The following is a 14417-nucleotide window of genomic DNA, read 5'->3' on the forward strand; positions in this document are numbered from 1 at the left end:
TAAATAAATAAAAGCAGCAAGGGAGAAACAACAAATAACACACAAAGGGATTCCCATAAGGATAAGGGATTGATAAGGATATCAATTCTATTGATATTGATCTATCAATAGAAACTCTTCAGGCCAGAAGGGAATGGCAGGACATATTTCAAGTAATGAAAGAGAATAACCTACAACCTAGATTACTGTACCCAGCAAGGATCTCATTCAGATATGAAGGAGAATTCAAAAGCTTTACAGACACGCAAAGGCTGAGAGAATTCAGCACCACCAAATCAGCTCTTCAACAAATGCTAAAGGATCTTCTCTAGACAGGAAACACAGAAAGGTTGTATAAACGTGAACCCAAAACAACAAAGTAAATGGCAACAGGACCATACCTATCAATAATTACCTTAAATGTAAATGGATTGAATGCCCCAACCAAAAGACAAAGGCTGGCTGAATGGATACAAAAACAAGACCCCTATATATGCTGTCTACAAGAGACCCACCTCAAAACAAGGGACACATACAGAATAAAAGTGAAGGGCTGGAAAAAAATATTTCACGCAAACAGAGACCAAAAGAAAGCAGGAGTCGCAATACTCATATCAGATAAAATAGACTTTCAAATAAAGGCTGTGAAAAGAGACAAAGAAGGACACTACATAATGATCAAAGGATCAATCCAAGAAGAAGATGTAACAATTATAAATATATATGCACCCAACATAGGAGAACCGCAATATGTAAGGCAAACGCTAAAGAGTATGAAAGAGGAAATTAACAGTAACACAATAATAGTGGGAGACTTTAATACCCCACTCACAACTATGGATAGATCAACTAAACAGAAAATGAACAAGGAAACACAAACTTTAGATGACACAATGGACCAGCTAGACCTAACTGATATCTATAGGACATTTCACCCCAAAACAATCAACTTCACCTTTTTCTCAAGTGCACACGGAACCTTCTCCAGAATAGATCACATCCTGGGCCATAAATCGAGCCTTGGGAAATTCCAAAAAATTGAAATCAATCCAGTCATCTTTTCTGACCACAGTGCAGTAAGATTAGATCTCAATTACAGGAAAAAAATTGTTAAAAATTCAAACATATGAGGCTTAATAACACACTTCTAAATAACCAACAAACCATAGAAGAAATCAAAAAAGAAATCAAAATATGCATAGAAATGAATGAAAATGAAAACACAACAACCCAAAACCTATGGGACACTGTAAAAGCAGTGCTAAGGGGAAGGTTCATAGCATTACAGGCTTATTTCAAGAAACAAGAAAAAAGTCCAATAAATAACCTAACTCTACACCTAAAGAAACTAGAGAAGGAAGAAATGAAGAACCCCAGGGTTAGTAGAAGGAAAGAAATCTTAAAAATTAGGGCAGAAATAAATGCAAAAAAACCTAAAGAGACCATAGCAAAAATCAACAAAGCTAAAAGCTGGTTTTTTGAAAAAATAAACAAAATTGACAAACCATTAGCAAGACTCATTAAGAAACAAACGGAGAGGAACCAAATTAACAAAATTAGAAATGAAAATGGAGAGATCACAACAGACAACACTGAAATACAAAGGATCATAAGAGACTACTACCAGCAGCTCTATGCCAATAAAATGGACAACTTGGAAGAAATGGACAAATTCTTAGAAAAGTATAACTTTCCAAAAATGAACCAGGAACAAACATAAGATCTTAACAGACCCATGACAAGCAAGGAAATCGAAACTGTAATCAGAAATCTTCCAGCAAACAAAACCCAGGACCAGATGGCTTCACAGCTGAATTCTACCAAAAATTTAGAGAAGAGCTAACACCTATCTTACTCAAACTCTTCCAGAAAATTGCAGAAGAAGGTAAACTTTCAAACTCATTCTATGAGGCCACCATCACCCTAATTCCAAAACCAGACAAAGATGCCACAAAAAAAAAAAAAAAAACTACAGGCCAATATCACTGATGAACATAGATGCAAAAATCCTTAACAAAATTCTAGCAAACAGAATCCAACAACATATTAAAAAAATCATACACCATAACCAAGTGGGCTTTATCCCAGGGATGCAAGGATTCTTCAATATCCACAAATCAATCAATGTGATACACCACATTAACAAACTGAAAGACAAAAACCTTATGATTATCTCAATAGATGCAGAGAAAGCCTTTGACAAAATTCAGCATCCATTTATGATAAAAACCCTCCAGAAAGCAGCATAGAAGGAACATACCTCAACATAATAAAACCCACAGCAAACATTATCCTCAATGGTGAAAAATTGAAAGCATTTCCCCTAAAGTCAGAAACAAGACAAAGATGCCCATTCTCACCACTACTATTCAACATAGAAATAGAAGTTTTAGCCACAGCAATCAGAGAAGAGAAAGAAATAAAAGGAATCCAGATTATAAAAATAGAAGTAAAACTCTCACTGTGTGTTTGCAGATGACATCATCCTCTACATAGAAAACCCTAAAGATACTACCAGAAAATTACTAGAGCTAATCAATGAATATAGTAAAGTTGCAGGATATAAAATTAACACACAGAAATCCCTTGCATTCCTATACACTAACAATGAGAAAACAGAAAGAGAAATTAAGGAAACAATACCATTCACCATTGCAATGAAAAGAATAAAATATTTAGGAATAAAGCTCCCTAAAGAAACAAAAGCCCTATATATAGAAAACTATAAAACACTGATGAAAGAAATCAAAGAGGACACAAACAGATGGAGAATATACCATGTTTATGGATCAGAAGAATCGATACAGTGAAAATGAGTATACTACCCAAAGCAATCTATAGATTCAATGCAATCCCTATCAAGCTACCAATGGTATTTTTCAGAGAACTAGGACAAATAATTTCACAATTTGTATGGAAATTAAAAAAACCTTGAATAGCCAAAGCAATCTTGAGAAAGAAGAATGGAGCTGGAGGAATCAACCTGCCTGATTTCAGGCTCTACTACAAAGCCACAGTCTTCAAGACAGTATGACACTGGCACAAAGACAGAAATATAGATCAATGGAACAAAATAGAAAGCCCAGAGATAAATCCACGAACCTATGGACACCTTATCTTCGACAAAGGAGGCAAGAATATACAATAGAGAAAAGACAATCTCTTTATCAAGTGGTGCTGGGAAAACTGGTCAACCACTTGTAAAAGAATGAAACTAGAACACTTTCTAACACCATACACAAAAATAAACTCAAAATGGATTAAAGATCTAAATGTAAAACCAGAAACTATAAAACTCTAGAGGAAAACATAGGCAAAACACTCTCTGATGTAAATCATAGCAGGATCCTCTATGACCCACCTCCCACAGTAATGGAAATAAAAGCAAAAATAAACAAATGGGACCTAACTAAACTTAAAAGCTTTTGCACATGAAAGAAACTACAAGCAAGGTGAAAAGACAGCCTTCAGAATGGGAGAAAATAATAGCAAATGAAGCAACTGACAAAGAATTAATCTCAAAAATATACAAGCAACTCCTGCAACTCAATTCCAGAAAAATAAACAACCCAATCAAAAAATGGGCCAAAGAACTAAACAGACGTTTCTCCAAAGAAGACATACAGTATAAATGAAAAAAAAAAGACATACAGATGGCTAACAAACACATGAAAAGATGCTCAACATTATTCATTATCAGAGAAATGCAAATCAAAACCACAATGAGGTACCATCCCACACCAGTCAGAATGGCTTCTATCAAAAAGTCTACGAACAATAAATGCTGGAGAGGGTGCAGAGAAAAAGGAACCTTCTTACACTGTTGTAGGGAATGCAAACTAGTACAGTCACTATGGAGAACAGTGGGGAGATTTCTTAAAAAACTGGATATAGAACTGACATTCAACCCAGCAATCCCACTGCTGGGCATACACACTGAGGAAACCAGAATTGAAAGAGACACGTGTACCCCCAGTGTTCATCGCAGCACTGTTTACAATAGCCAGGACATGGAAGCAACCTAGATTTCCATTGGCAGATGAATGGATAAGAAAGCTATGGTACATATACACAATGGAATATTACTCAGCTATTAAAAAGAATGCATTCAAATCAGTTCTAATGAGGTGGATGAAACTGGAGCCTGTCATACAGAGTGAAGTAAGTTAGAAAGAAAAACAGCAATACAGTATATTAACACATATATATGGAATGTAGAAAGATGGTAATGATGACCCTATATGCAAGACAGCAAAAGAGACACAGATGTAAAGAACAGACTTTTGGACTCTGCGAGAAGGCGAGGGTGGGATGATTTGAGATAATAGCACTGAAACATGTATATTATCATATGTGAAACAGATCGCTAGTCCAGGTTCGATGCTTGAGACAGGGTGCTCAGGGCTGGTGCACTGGGATGACCCTGATGGATGGGATGGGGAGGGAGGTGGGAGGGGGGTTCAGGATGGGGAACACATGTACACCCATGGCTGATTCATGTGAATGTATGGCAAAAACCACCACAATATTGTAATTAGCCTCCAATTAAAATAAATAAAAGAAAAAAGAGTAGACTGAAATCTAATGGTGAAACCAGATGCTGAGCAAGTAACTGTAAGTGTGATGAATGTTTTAAAGGAGAAGTACAGGGCTCTTTTGAAATATAAAACATATCATAGAAGGCTAATAAGGCCTCCCTGAGAAATAGGTTTTCAGAAAATAATTTTCTCAACCTTTCTCTATTAGAATTCTCACTTCTTGGTATATTCACCCATTGTTTTCTTTTCTCATTTCTCTTTTGTCATGGGGGGAAAACCCTTATTCTTTCCCTTTGCCAGCTTCTCCATAGTTCTCTGGTCTTTTGACTTCATTTTGGAATTAACACCAGTAAATTATCATCCACTCTTTTAAAAAATCTCGCCACTGTCCTTTCCATCAGCTTAAGGACTTTCCATATCCTAATTAAAAAAAAAAAAAATCCCCCAATCCCTTGCAGCCCATCAGATTTCTTTACCACCCATTCCCTCCTCAACCCCTGATACTCAATTCCTGAGCATTCCACTCCACTGAAATTGTTTTTGGATATTTCATAAACTACTCATGAACTTCTATTTCCCAAATGAAGCAAGAGTCTCCACACTCTTCCCCCTCCAGCATGCAATAAATGATCTACTTACTACTTTCAGGCATTCTCCCCACTCCTGACTGCTTGTTCACTACTCTTTCACATTCTGGTTTCCCCAAATCTTTCGGATCATTCCTTCTCCAGTTCCTCTCGCCATTCTTAGATGGATGTCACTCTCTTCAGCCTCTCCTGCTCTATACCTTTTCCCAAGGCTGCCCTCTCACCAATGTTCTGATTGCTCCCAGACCACTTCACCCTCACATTTCAGTTTCCAATAACCTGGCTCCAGATTCCACCTGGCTTGTCCTGCCAACATCTCAAATCTAATCTTTCAAAGCAGAACGCCTTATTTACTTATCCCAAACCTACTTGCCTATGCCTCCTACCTTCATTAAAAGTGCTTAAGTAGGAATCATGTCCAATTTCTTCCTCTCTCACATCTCACACTCACTTGCTTTTCTCCCATCAAGTCATTTACAGCCCCACTACCTATGACCTATATGACCTTGAACAATTCATCTTTCTAACCCTCCAGTGTCTTCATCTCTAAAATCAAGATTACATTACTTACATTCCAGGGTCCTTAAATAAATCCTACAAAGCACCTTTATCATTACTATGTTAATAAAATAAGCATAATCTATCAATGCCTGGCATATAATATTCCCAATAACTTGGAATTTTGAATTATTATAACTCATTTTCTCACCTAGAACCTCTCACCTAATTCTTTGTCAGTAATAGTACCAGAAACAGAAAGGTATACCCAACTAAACACAGATTTCCAAACAACAGTACAGAGAGACAAGAAGGCCGCCTTCAATGAACAGTGTACAAAATTAGAAGAAAACAACAGAAGAGGAAAGACTAGAGATTTCTTCAGTAAAATTGGAGATATCAAGGGAACATTTTGCCCAAAGATGGGCACAGAAAAGATTAGAAATGGCAAAGACCTAGTACACACTGATAAGATCAAGAAGAGATGGAAAGAATACACAGGACAAGGGAGAACTGTACAAAAAAAAAAATCTTAATCAACTAGATTATTACAATGGTGTGGTCAGCCAGAGCCAGTCATTCTGGAGTGTGAAGTCAAGTGGGCCTTAGGAAGCACTGCTGTTAATAAAGTTAGTGGATGTGATGGAATTTCAGTAGAGCTCTTCAAAACCCTAAAGGATGATGCCATCAAGGTGTTGCATCCAATATGTCAGCAAATCTGGAAGACCCAGCAGTAGCCACAGGACCAGAAGTCAATCCTCATCCCAATTCCCAAGAAGGGTAGTACTAAAGAATGTGCTAACCATTGGACAATTGCACTCCTCTTCCATGGTAGTAAGGTCATGCTTAAAATCTTGCATGCTAGGCTTTAGCATTACATGAACCAAGAACTTCAGGTGTCCAAGCTGCGTTTAGAAAAGGAAGAGGAACCAGAGATCAAATTGCCAACATTCGCTGGATCATAGAGAAAGCTAGGGAATTCCAGAAAAACATCTACCTCTGTTTCATTGACCACGCTAAAACCTTGACTGTGTGTATCATAATAAACTGTGGAAAGCTCTTAAAGAGATGGGAATACCAGACCATCTGACCTGTCTCCTGAGAAACCTGTATGCAGGTTAAGAAGCAACAGTTAGAACCCTGTATGGAACAACTGATTGGTTCAAGTTTGAGAAAGGAGTACAACAGGGCTGTCTGCTGTCACCCTGTTTGTTTAATCTATATGCTGAGCACATCATGAGAAATGCCAGGCTGCATGAGTTACAAGCTGGAATCAAGATAGGCAGAAGAAACCTCAACAACCTCAGATATGCAGATGATACCACTGTAATGGCAGAAAGTGAAGAGGAACTAAAGAGCCTCTTGATGAGGGTGGAGGAGGAGAGTGAAAGAGCCAGTTTAAATCCAGATTTAAAAAAAAACTAAGATCATGGCATCTGGCCACATTACCTCATGGAAAATAGAAGGGGAAAAAGGTGCAAGTAGTGACAGATATCCTCTTCTTGGGTTCTAGATTGACAGGAGATGGCGACTGCAGCCATGAAATCAGACAATGTTTGCTTCTTGGCAGGAAAGCTATGGTAAACCTAGACAGCGTGTTAAAAAGCAGAGACATGACTCTGCCGACAAAGGTCCACAGAGTCAAGGCTATTGTTTTCCCAGTGGTCATGTATGATTGTGAGAGCTGGACCATAAAGAAGGCGGAGCACTGAAGACCTGATGCCTTCGAACTGTGGTGCTAGAGAAGACTCTGGAGAGTCCCTTGGACAGCAAGGAGATGAAACCAGTCAATCTTAAGGGAAATCAACCCTGAATACTTGTTGGAAGGACTGATGCTGAAGCTGAAACTCCAGTATTTTGGTCATCTGATGCGAAAAGTCCCATTGGAAAAGTCCCTGATACTGGGAAAGATTGAGGGCAGAAGGAGAAGAGGGCATCAGAGGATGAGATGGCTGTATGGCATCACTGATGCAATGGACATGAACTTGGGCGAACTTCGGGAAATGGTGAGGGACAGAGAGGCCTGGTGAGCTTCAGTCCATGGGGTCGCAAAGAGTCAGACACGATGGGCTGACTGAACAACAATAGTACCATCTAGAACGTGGATCATATAAAATTCCCCCTCTCCCCCCAAATGTCTACTAGCTTCCCACTGTCTACTGAATGAAGTCCAACTCCCTAACGTGATTCAAAGTCCTTTTAAGATTTGTTCCCAAACTGCCTTTTCTGTCTTTGACTCTCCATACCAATCCCCAAGTCCTTTGCTTCAAGCACTGGGCACTGCTTGCTGCTTCCTATACATCCCTGTTTTCACATCTTTTCACCTTTCTTGACATTAGTTTCATGGCCTAAAATACCTAAAGAACAACACTTTGCCTCAAATTCTACCCTATCTTTAAGGCTTGGTTTGAATGTCACCTTATAATTGAAAGCCTTTCTAGAGCCTTCCAGTTAAAATGATTGGTTCTCCCATACAACTGCCAACATTTTGGAACTACATTTTTCATAGCACTTCTTTCACTCGGCCATGTGGAGCTGGTATTTCTTTTCATTTCCCAAGAGCTATAAGCTCCACGAGGATAACAGTTTCCCCATAGCATCAAGAATGAGGCTTTGTTCCTAGAGATATATACTCAGCAAATTTGGTTGAATTTGAAAATATTAAAAAGCTTGGTAAGATTATAGGGAATAAAATTTTAAACAATATTCTATTATAATGGCTTTAAAGTAAAATTGGAAAAGGCTGATCAACTGATCTTAACAATCAAGCTTGATTGGTTTCCCTCCATTATTCCAGATTCTTGAATAATTTGGTAAGTTAAGCCAGTCAGTAAAATTACTAATGAGTCTCTGCCTAAAAACATCCACCTGTGATAATGCACTATTATTTATTTCCATTTTTGTATAATTGCTGCTTGATGTTTGATTTTTAGTCTCAGAGCTCACAGATGATTTCTTTCTAGATCATGACCTTAAATGATTATTTGAACCAAGAGATACCATAAGATAGACCAAGAGAATGACTGTTCTTTAAAAAGCATGAATTACAAAAGAAGACTGATCATTTTGTAAGTGTGTAGATGAATCAATTTGCTTTGTGTGCTGTGTCTGCGTGCTCAGTTGTGTACAACTCTCTTGTGACCCCATCGATTATAGCCTGCCAGCCTCCTCTGTCCATGGAATATTCTGGGCCAGAATGCTGGAGCGGGTTGCCCTTTCTTACTCCAGGGGATCTTCCAGACCCAGGGATTGAACCCACGTCTCCTGAGGCTCCTGCATTAGTAGGCGGATTCTTTACCACTGCACCACCTGGGGAGCCCAAATGTACGTTACTCCTAAATGCTTTATACTTTGATATAAATGACAACAGTTATGATTATATACCACTTAATCCTGTCCATCTTGAAATAAATTAGCAAACATCACTTACTGCTCACAAAATCATTAAAAAAAAAAACCACACAAACAAAAAACACAGATTCCCTTGAGAAATTCCCTGGTAGTCCAGTGGTTAAGACTTGGTATTTTCCCTGCCATGGGCCCGGCCCCTGGTTGGGAAACTAAGATCTCACAAGCTGTTTGTAGAAGGGAGGGAGGGAGAGTGGGAAGAAAGAAAGAAGGAAAGAAATGGTCCCTGTTCAAGATGGCAACATAACTATGTCTCCAAAAAAATGACAGCTTGTAAAAAAGTTAAATAAATAAAAACAAAGATCCCCTGAGAGAAAGGCATGATGCTGCCATTTCAAAGATGGATAAGAAGTGGTATACACAAACTAATGGAAGTTCAACAGTGGAGTGTTAAAATTAGAGATTAAAGTTGGAAAGTATCTGAAGACCTCTCTTGCTGAGGGAAAGCAGCAGAGATGATACTGATGGTAAGCATTTAGTAAAGTCCACTGTGTGCCAGGGTCTGTGTAATCACCTTCCATCCACTTCCTCACTTAAGCTACATAACATCTCTTAAGAGTTGCTGACTCTTAGATGGGAAAATGGAGATTAAGTAATTTATCCAAGTTTGTTATGGACAGTATGTGGCCCAGCCAGGATTTGGAGTCATGCACTCTTAAGAACTAAGCTACAAAATGAAAATTCTCAGACATTAATATCCATTTCGTAAACCTGTCAGATATGAAAAACATAATACCAATACTGTGAGTAAACAGATAAGTGTTCTATAAATATTAAACCTTATACCATCACATTTTGTGAATAAAAAAACTCTTCATGACACATGACTACTTAGCATAACAGATAAGCAAAAACTTTGAACCTATGTTTTTCATGAACCCTCACTAAACTTTCCTCACATAAATATCTCTCAGCCTGAACTGATGCTCCCAGCTTACATATTCTAAAATTAAGAATGTCGACGTACATGGATACTTCTAAATTCTAGATGCAATGCTATGTTTCTAGAAAACCTAAGCATCTATAGCTTTAGAAGAAGTTATAAACCCAAATTAAATACACGAGGGCTAAAAAAAACTATGCACCCCAGGATGCAAATTGGCACAGTCCCTATGGAAAACAGTATGAAAGTTACTCAGAAAACTAAAAACAGAATTACCATATGATTCAGCAAAGCCACTCCCAGGCACATATTCAGACAAAACTATAATTCAAAAAGATACATGCAATTCTATAGCCATCACATGTAAACGACCTAAATGTCTAGCAACAGATGAATGGATAAAGAAGATGTAATACATACATACAATGGGTTACTACTCAGTCATAAAAGAGTGAAATAAAAAAAAAGAGTGAAATAATGCTATTCGCAGCAACAGGGATGCAACCACAGATTATCGTACTAAGTGAAGGGAGAAAGATAAACATATGATCTCGTTTATATGTGGAATATGAAATATAACTCAAATGAACCTATCTATGAAACAGAATCACGGACATACTGAACAGACAGGTGGCTACCAATGGAGAGCTGGGGGAGGGGTAGAGTGAGAGGTTGTGGTTAACAGATGCTTAATAAGCTTTTATAATAGTTCACAGAATGGATAAACAACAAAGTCCTACTGTATAGCACAGGGAACTATATTTAGTATCTTATAATAAACCACAGTGGAAAAGAGTATTTTTAAAAGGGTATATATACATACACACATACACACATATATGTGTATATACACCTGAATCACTTGGCTGCACAGCAGTAATTAATCCAACATTGTAAATCAGCTGTACTTCAATAAAAAACAAACCAAAATAAAACCTATGCCCCTCCAGGTCACTATTACATGTCCATTCTGGCATGTCCAGACTGTTACATGGGTGAATTTGTCTCAACAAAGCCAATCATCTCTATTTTATTTATATTGTTCCTAGACATTAAAATGGAAAAGGCCCCTAACTCATTCTGTGAGGTTAGTACTAACACATTCACACCAAACACTACGAGCTGGGTCCCATGGACCAAATATTTCTTGCAAGGAGCTCCAACCAGGCCATCCTAAAGGAGATCAGTCCTGGATGTTCACTGGAAGGACTGATGTTGAAGTTGAAACTCCAATACTTTGGCCACCTGATGCGAAGAGCTGACTCATTGGAAAAGACCCTGATGCTGGGAAAGATTGAGGGCAGGAGGAGAAGGGGACGACAGAGAATGAGATGGTTAGATAGCATCACTGACTCATGAGTTTGGGTGGACTCCAGGAGTTGGTGTTGGACAAGGGGGCCTGGCATGCTGCATGCAGCTCATGGGGTTGCAAAGAGTCGGACACAACTGAGACACTGAACTGAACTGAATAATTATGTTTAGATAACATTTTTTTAGATAACATTTTTAATACTGAATATAAATGTTATGAGACCCAACATCCATTCTCCTATTACTATAGTCCCCTTGTCTTTCTTTGTGAGCCTCATCTACTTGATTCAATTTTTAAAAACAAATTTGGCTCCTCTAGGAATGAGTTTACAATTCTTAATCTTATCACCTCTGTCACAAACCACCCAATTCTACTCCTGGGCAACAGGTGGTGGTTTAATTGCTCAGTTGTGTCTGACTCTTTGTGACCCCTTGGACTGTAAACTTCCAGGTTCCTCTGACCATGCGGTTTTCCAGGCAAGAATACTGGAGTGGGTTGCCATTTCCTTCTGCAGTGCATCTTCCCAACCCAGGGACTGAACCTGCATCTCTTGTGTCTCCTGCATTGCAGGCAGATTCTTTACTCACTGAGCTATCAGGGACCAATTTTACTTGCAAATATAAATTTTAAAATCCTACCAAAATCTTAGCAAATCAAATCCAGCAGGGCAAAAGAACAAGGCGTTATAACTAACTAGAGCTTGGATTATGACTAGCTTATCATTAGAAAATTAACTCACATTAGTCACTATATTGGGGCTTTCCTAGGTGGCACTTTTGGTAAAGAAACTGCCTGCTAATTCAGGAGACATAAGAGATGCAGCTTATCATTAGAAAATTAACTCACATTAGTCACTATATTGGGGCTTCCTAGGTGGCACTATTGGTAAAGAAACTGCCTGCTAATTCAGGAGACATAAGAGATGCAGCTTTGATCCCTGGGTTGGGAAGATCCCCTGGAGAAAGGCATGGCACCCCACTTCAGTACTCTTGCCTAGAGAATCCCATGGACAAAGGAGCCTGGTGGGCTACAGTCCACAGGGTCTCAAAGAGTTGGACACAACTAAGGCAACTTAGCACATGCACAGTCACTATATTAATATCTTAAAGAACTAAAAGGCGGGGGGAGGGAAAGAAGCAGTGTATCAATAAATCATCTAATGCAGACATTCTCGGCCTTTGGGGATCCACGGATAGGCTCCAAAGAGTTCCTGACAACCTGTGATTCAAAGTGCAATACTGGTGTACATGTGGTAAGTTTCAAAGACAGGTTAATTCTCAAAGAAGTCAATTCATGAATCCTTTCATATGTTGCAGCATTACTGGGCTGCGCTAAAAAAGAAAAGTACAGAAAAATATACATCAGTATTCAAACTGTTGCATTTTTAAAACAGATTCTTAAAATTCTACTTCATTAAAAAGCATGACAGGGAGCTCGGGCGGCGGGAGGAGAGGCAGCGGTCAGGCTACTCAGCTTCGCGAAGGCTCTCGGCGCGGCGCGGCCCTCAGGCACTCGGCTCTCGCCCGCCCCGCTGCCACGATGCCCAAGAGGAAGGTCAGCTCCGCCGAGGGTGCGGCGAAGGAGGAGCCCAAGAGGAGATCGGCGAGGTTGTCAGCTAAACCGGCTCCTGCAAAAGTGGAAACGAAGCCAAAAAAGGCGGCGGGAAAGGATAAATCTTCAGACAAAAAAGTGCAAACAAAAGGAAAAAGAGGAGCAAAGGGAAAACAGGCGGAAGTGGCCAACCAAGAGACTAAAGAAGACTTGCCTGCAGAAAATGGAGAGACTAAAAACGAGGAGAGCCCAGCCTCTGATGAAGCAGAAGAGAAAGAAGCCAAGTCTGATTAATAACCACACGCTCAGTCCTGTCAGTGGTCCCTGTTTCCCTTCTTGTACAATCCAGAGGAATATTTTTATCAACTATTTTGTAAATGCAAGTTTTTTAGTAGCTCTAGAAACATTTTTAAAAAGGAGGGAATCCCACCTCATCCCATTTTTTAAGTGTAAATGCTTTTTTTTAAGAGGTGAAATCATTTGCTGGTTGTTTATTTTTTGGTACAACCAGAAAATAGTGGGATATTGGATATGGGAGGCTTTGATTGTCTTGGGTGTCAGCTTAACATTCCATAGATGGGGGGTAGCTTTTATATCCTATAATACAAAAGCATACTAAATGGCAGTTTGGAGTCAGTTGTGCATTTAATGTCCTGAACACTTTAAATTACTTCTCTTCCCATATTGTTTCGGTAGAATTATTTCCTACAGCAAACCACTTTTTGATCTTGGCTCTCCTGGTCAGAATTTTGTGCACTATACTATAACATCTTTGGTCATGGTAGTCCAGTTTTCCTAGTAACTTGGTTAATGTGCTGTGAAAGATTGACAGTTTGGGTATGTAGTGTATATGATATTAAATTGTGAATCAGTGGGACTTATGATGTAACAACATATCAATATTTGAAGATACTGGTACTTGATACCCTGATAAGAAAGTTTGCTCCAAATTTTAAGCTGGAAAGTCACTGGAATAACTGTTAAGAATCACAACTACATGATATTTTAGATTTCTGGTACGTATGTGAGAATTGTGTACAAATTGAAATGTCTGTGTAGTGATCCTCAAAACAACCAATAAAATCTCAGTTATTAAAAAAAAAAAAAAAAAAGCATGACAGGGCTTCCCTGACGGCTCAGTGGTGCAGCGTCTGTCTGCCAGTGTGAAGGACATGGGTTTGATCCCTGGTCTGGGAAGATGTTACCTACCTCGGAGCGACTAAGCCAGTGCACCATGACTACTAAGCCTGTGGTCTAGGGCCTGAGAGTCTAGTTGCCCTAGATCATGTGCTCAGCAACAAAAGAAGCCATCACACTGAGAAACCTGTGCACCCCAAGGAAGAGTAGCCCCCACTTTTCACACCTAGAGAAAGCCCGCACAGCAAAGACCCAGCACAGCCAATAATAAGTAAACAATTTTTTTTTTAAAAAAGCATGACAGGCACACCATTTTTACTAGGAACCTAGAGGTTATCATACTAAATGGAGTAAGTCAGAAAGAGAGAGACAAATATCATTACATCCCTAATATGTGGAATCTAAAATACAAATTGATGTATCTATGAAACAGAAACAGACTCACAGACATAGAGAATAGACTTATGGTTGCCAGGCAGGAGGGGAGGTAGGAGAGGAAAGGAATAGGAGTTTGAGATTAGCAG

At 39.0% G+C, this 14417-nt stretch overlaps 2 protein-coding genes across 2 annotated transcripts in view; one reads left to right on the forward strand and one right to left on the reverse strand.

Annotated features, from left to right (window-relative positions):
* The window catches only part of MANBA (mannosidase beta), a 125436-nt gene that overhangs the window by 45093 nt on the left and 65926 nt on the right, over positions 1-14417 (reverse strand). The window lies entirely within an intron of this gene.
* On the forward strand, positions 12718-13381 carry LOC139030231 (non-histone chromosomal protein HMG-14). The gene has a single exon (XM_070452196.1). It carries the CDS (start codon positions 12745-12747, stop codon positions 13048-13050), a length of 306 nt encoding a protein of 101 aa, XP_070308297.1. The 5' UTR covers positions 12718-12744; the 3' UTR covers positions 13051-13381.

This window comes from Odocoileus virginianus, chromosome 21, assembly GCF_023699985.2.
Source record: "Odocoileus virginianus isolate 20LAN1187 ecotype Illinois chromosome 21, Ovbor_1.2, whole genome shotgun sequence".
Classification (NCBI taxonomy): domain Eukaryota; kingdom Metazoa; phylum Chordata; class Mammalia; order Artiodactyla; family Cervidae; genus Odocoileus; species Odocoileus virginianus.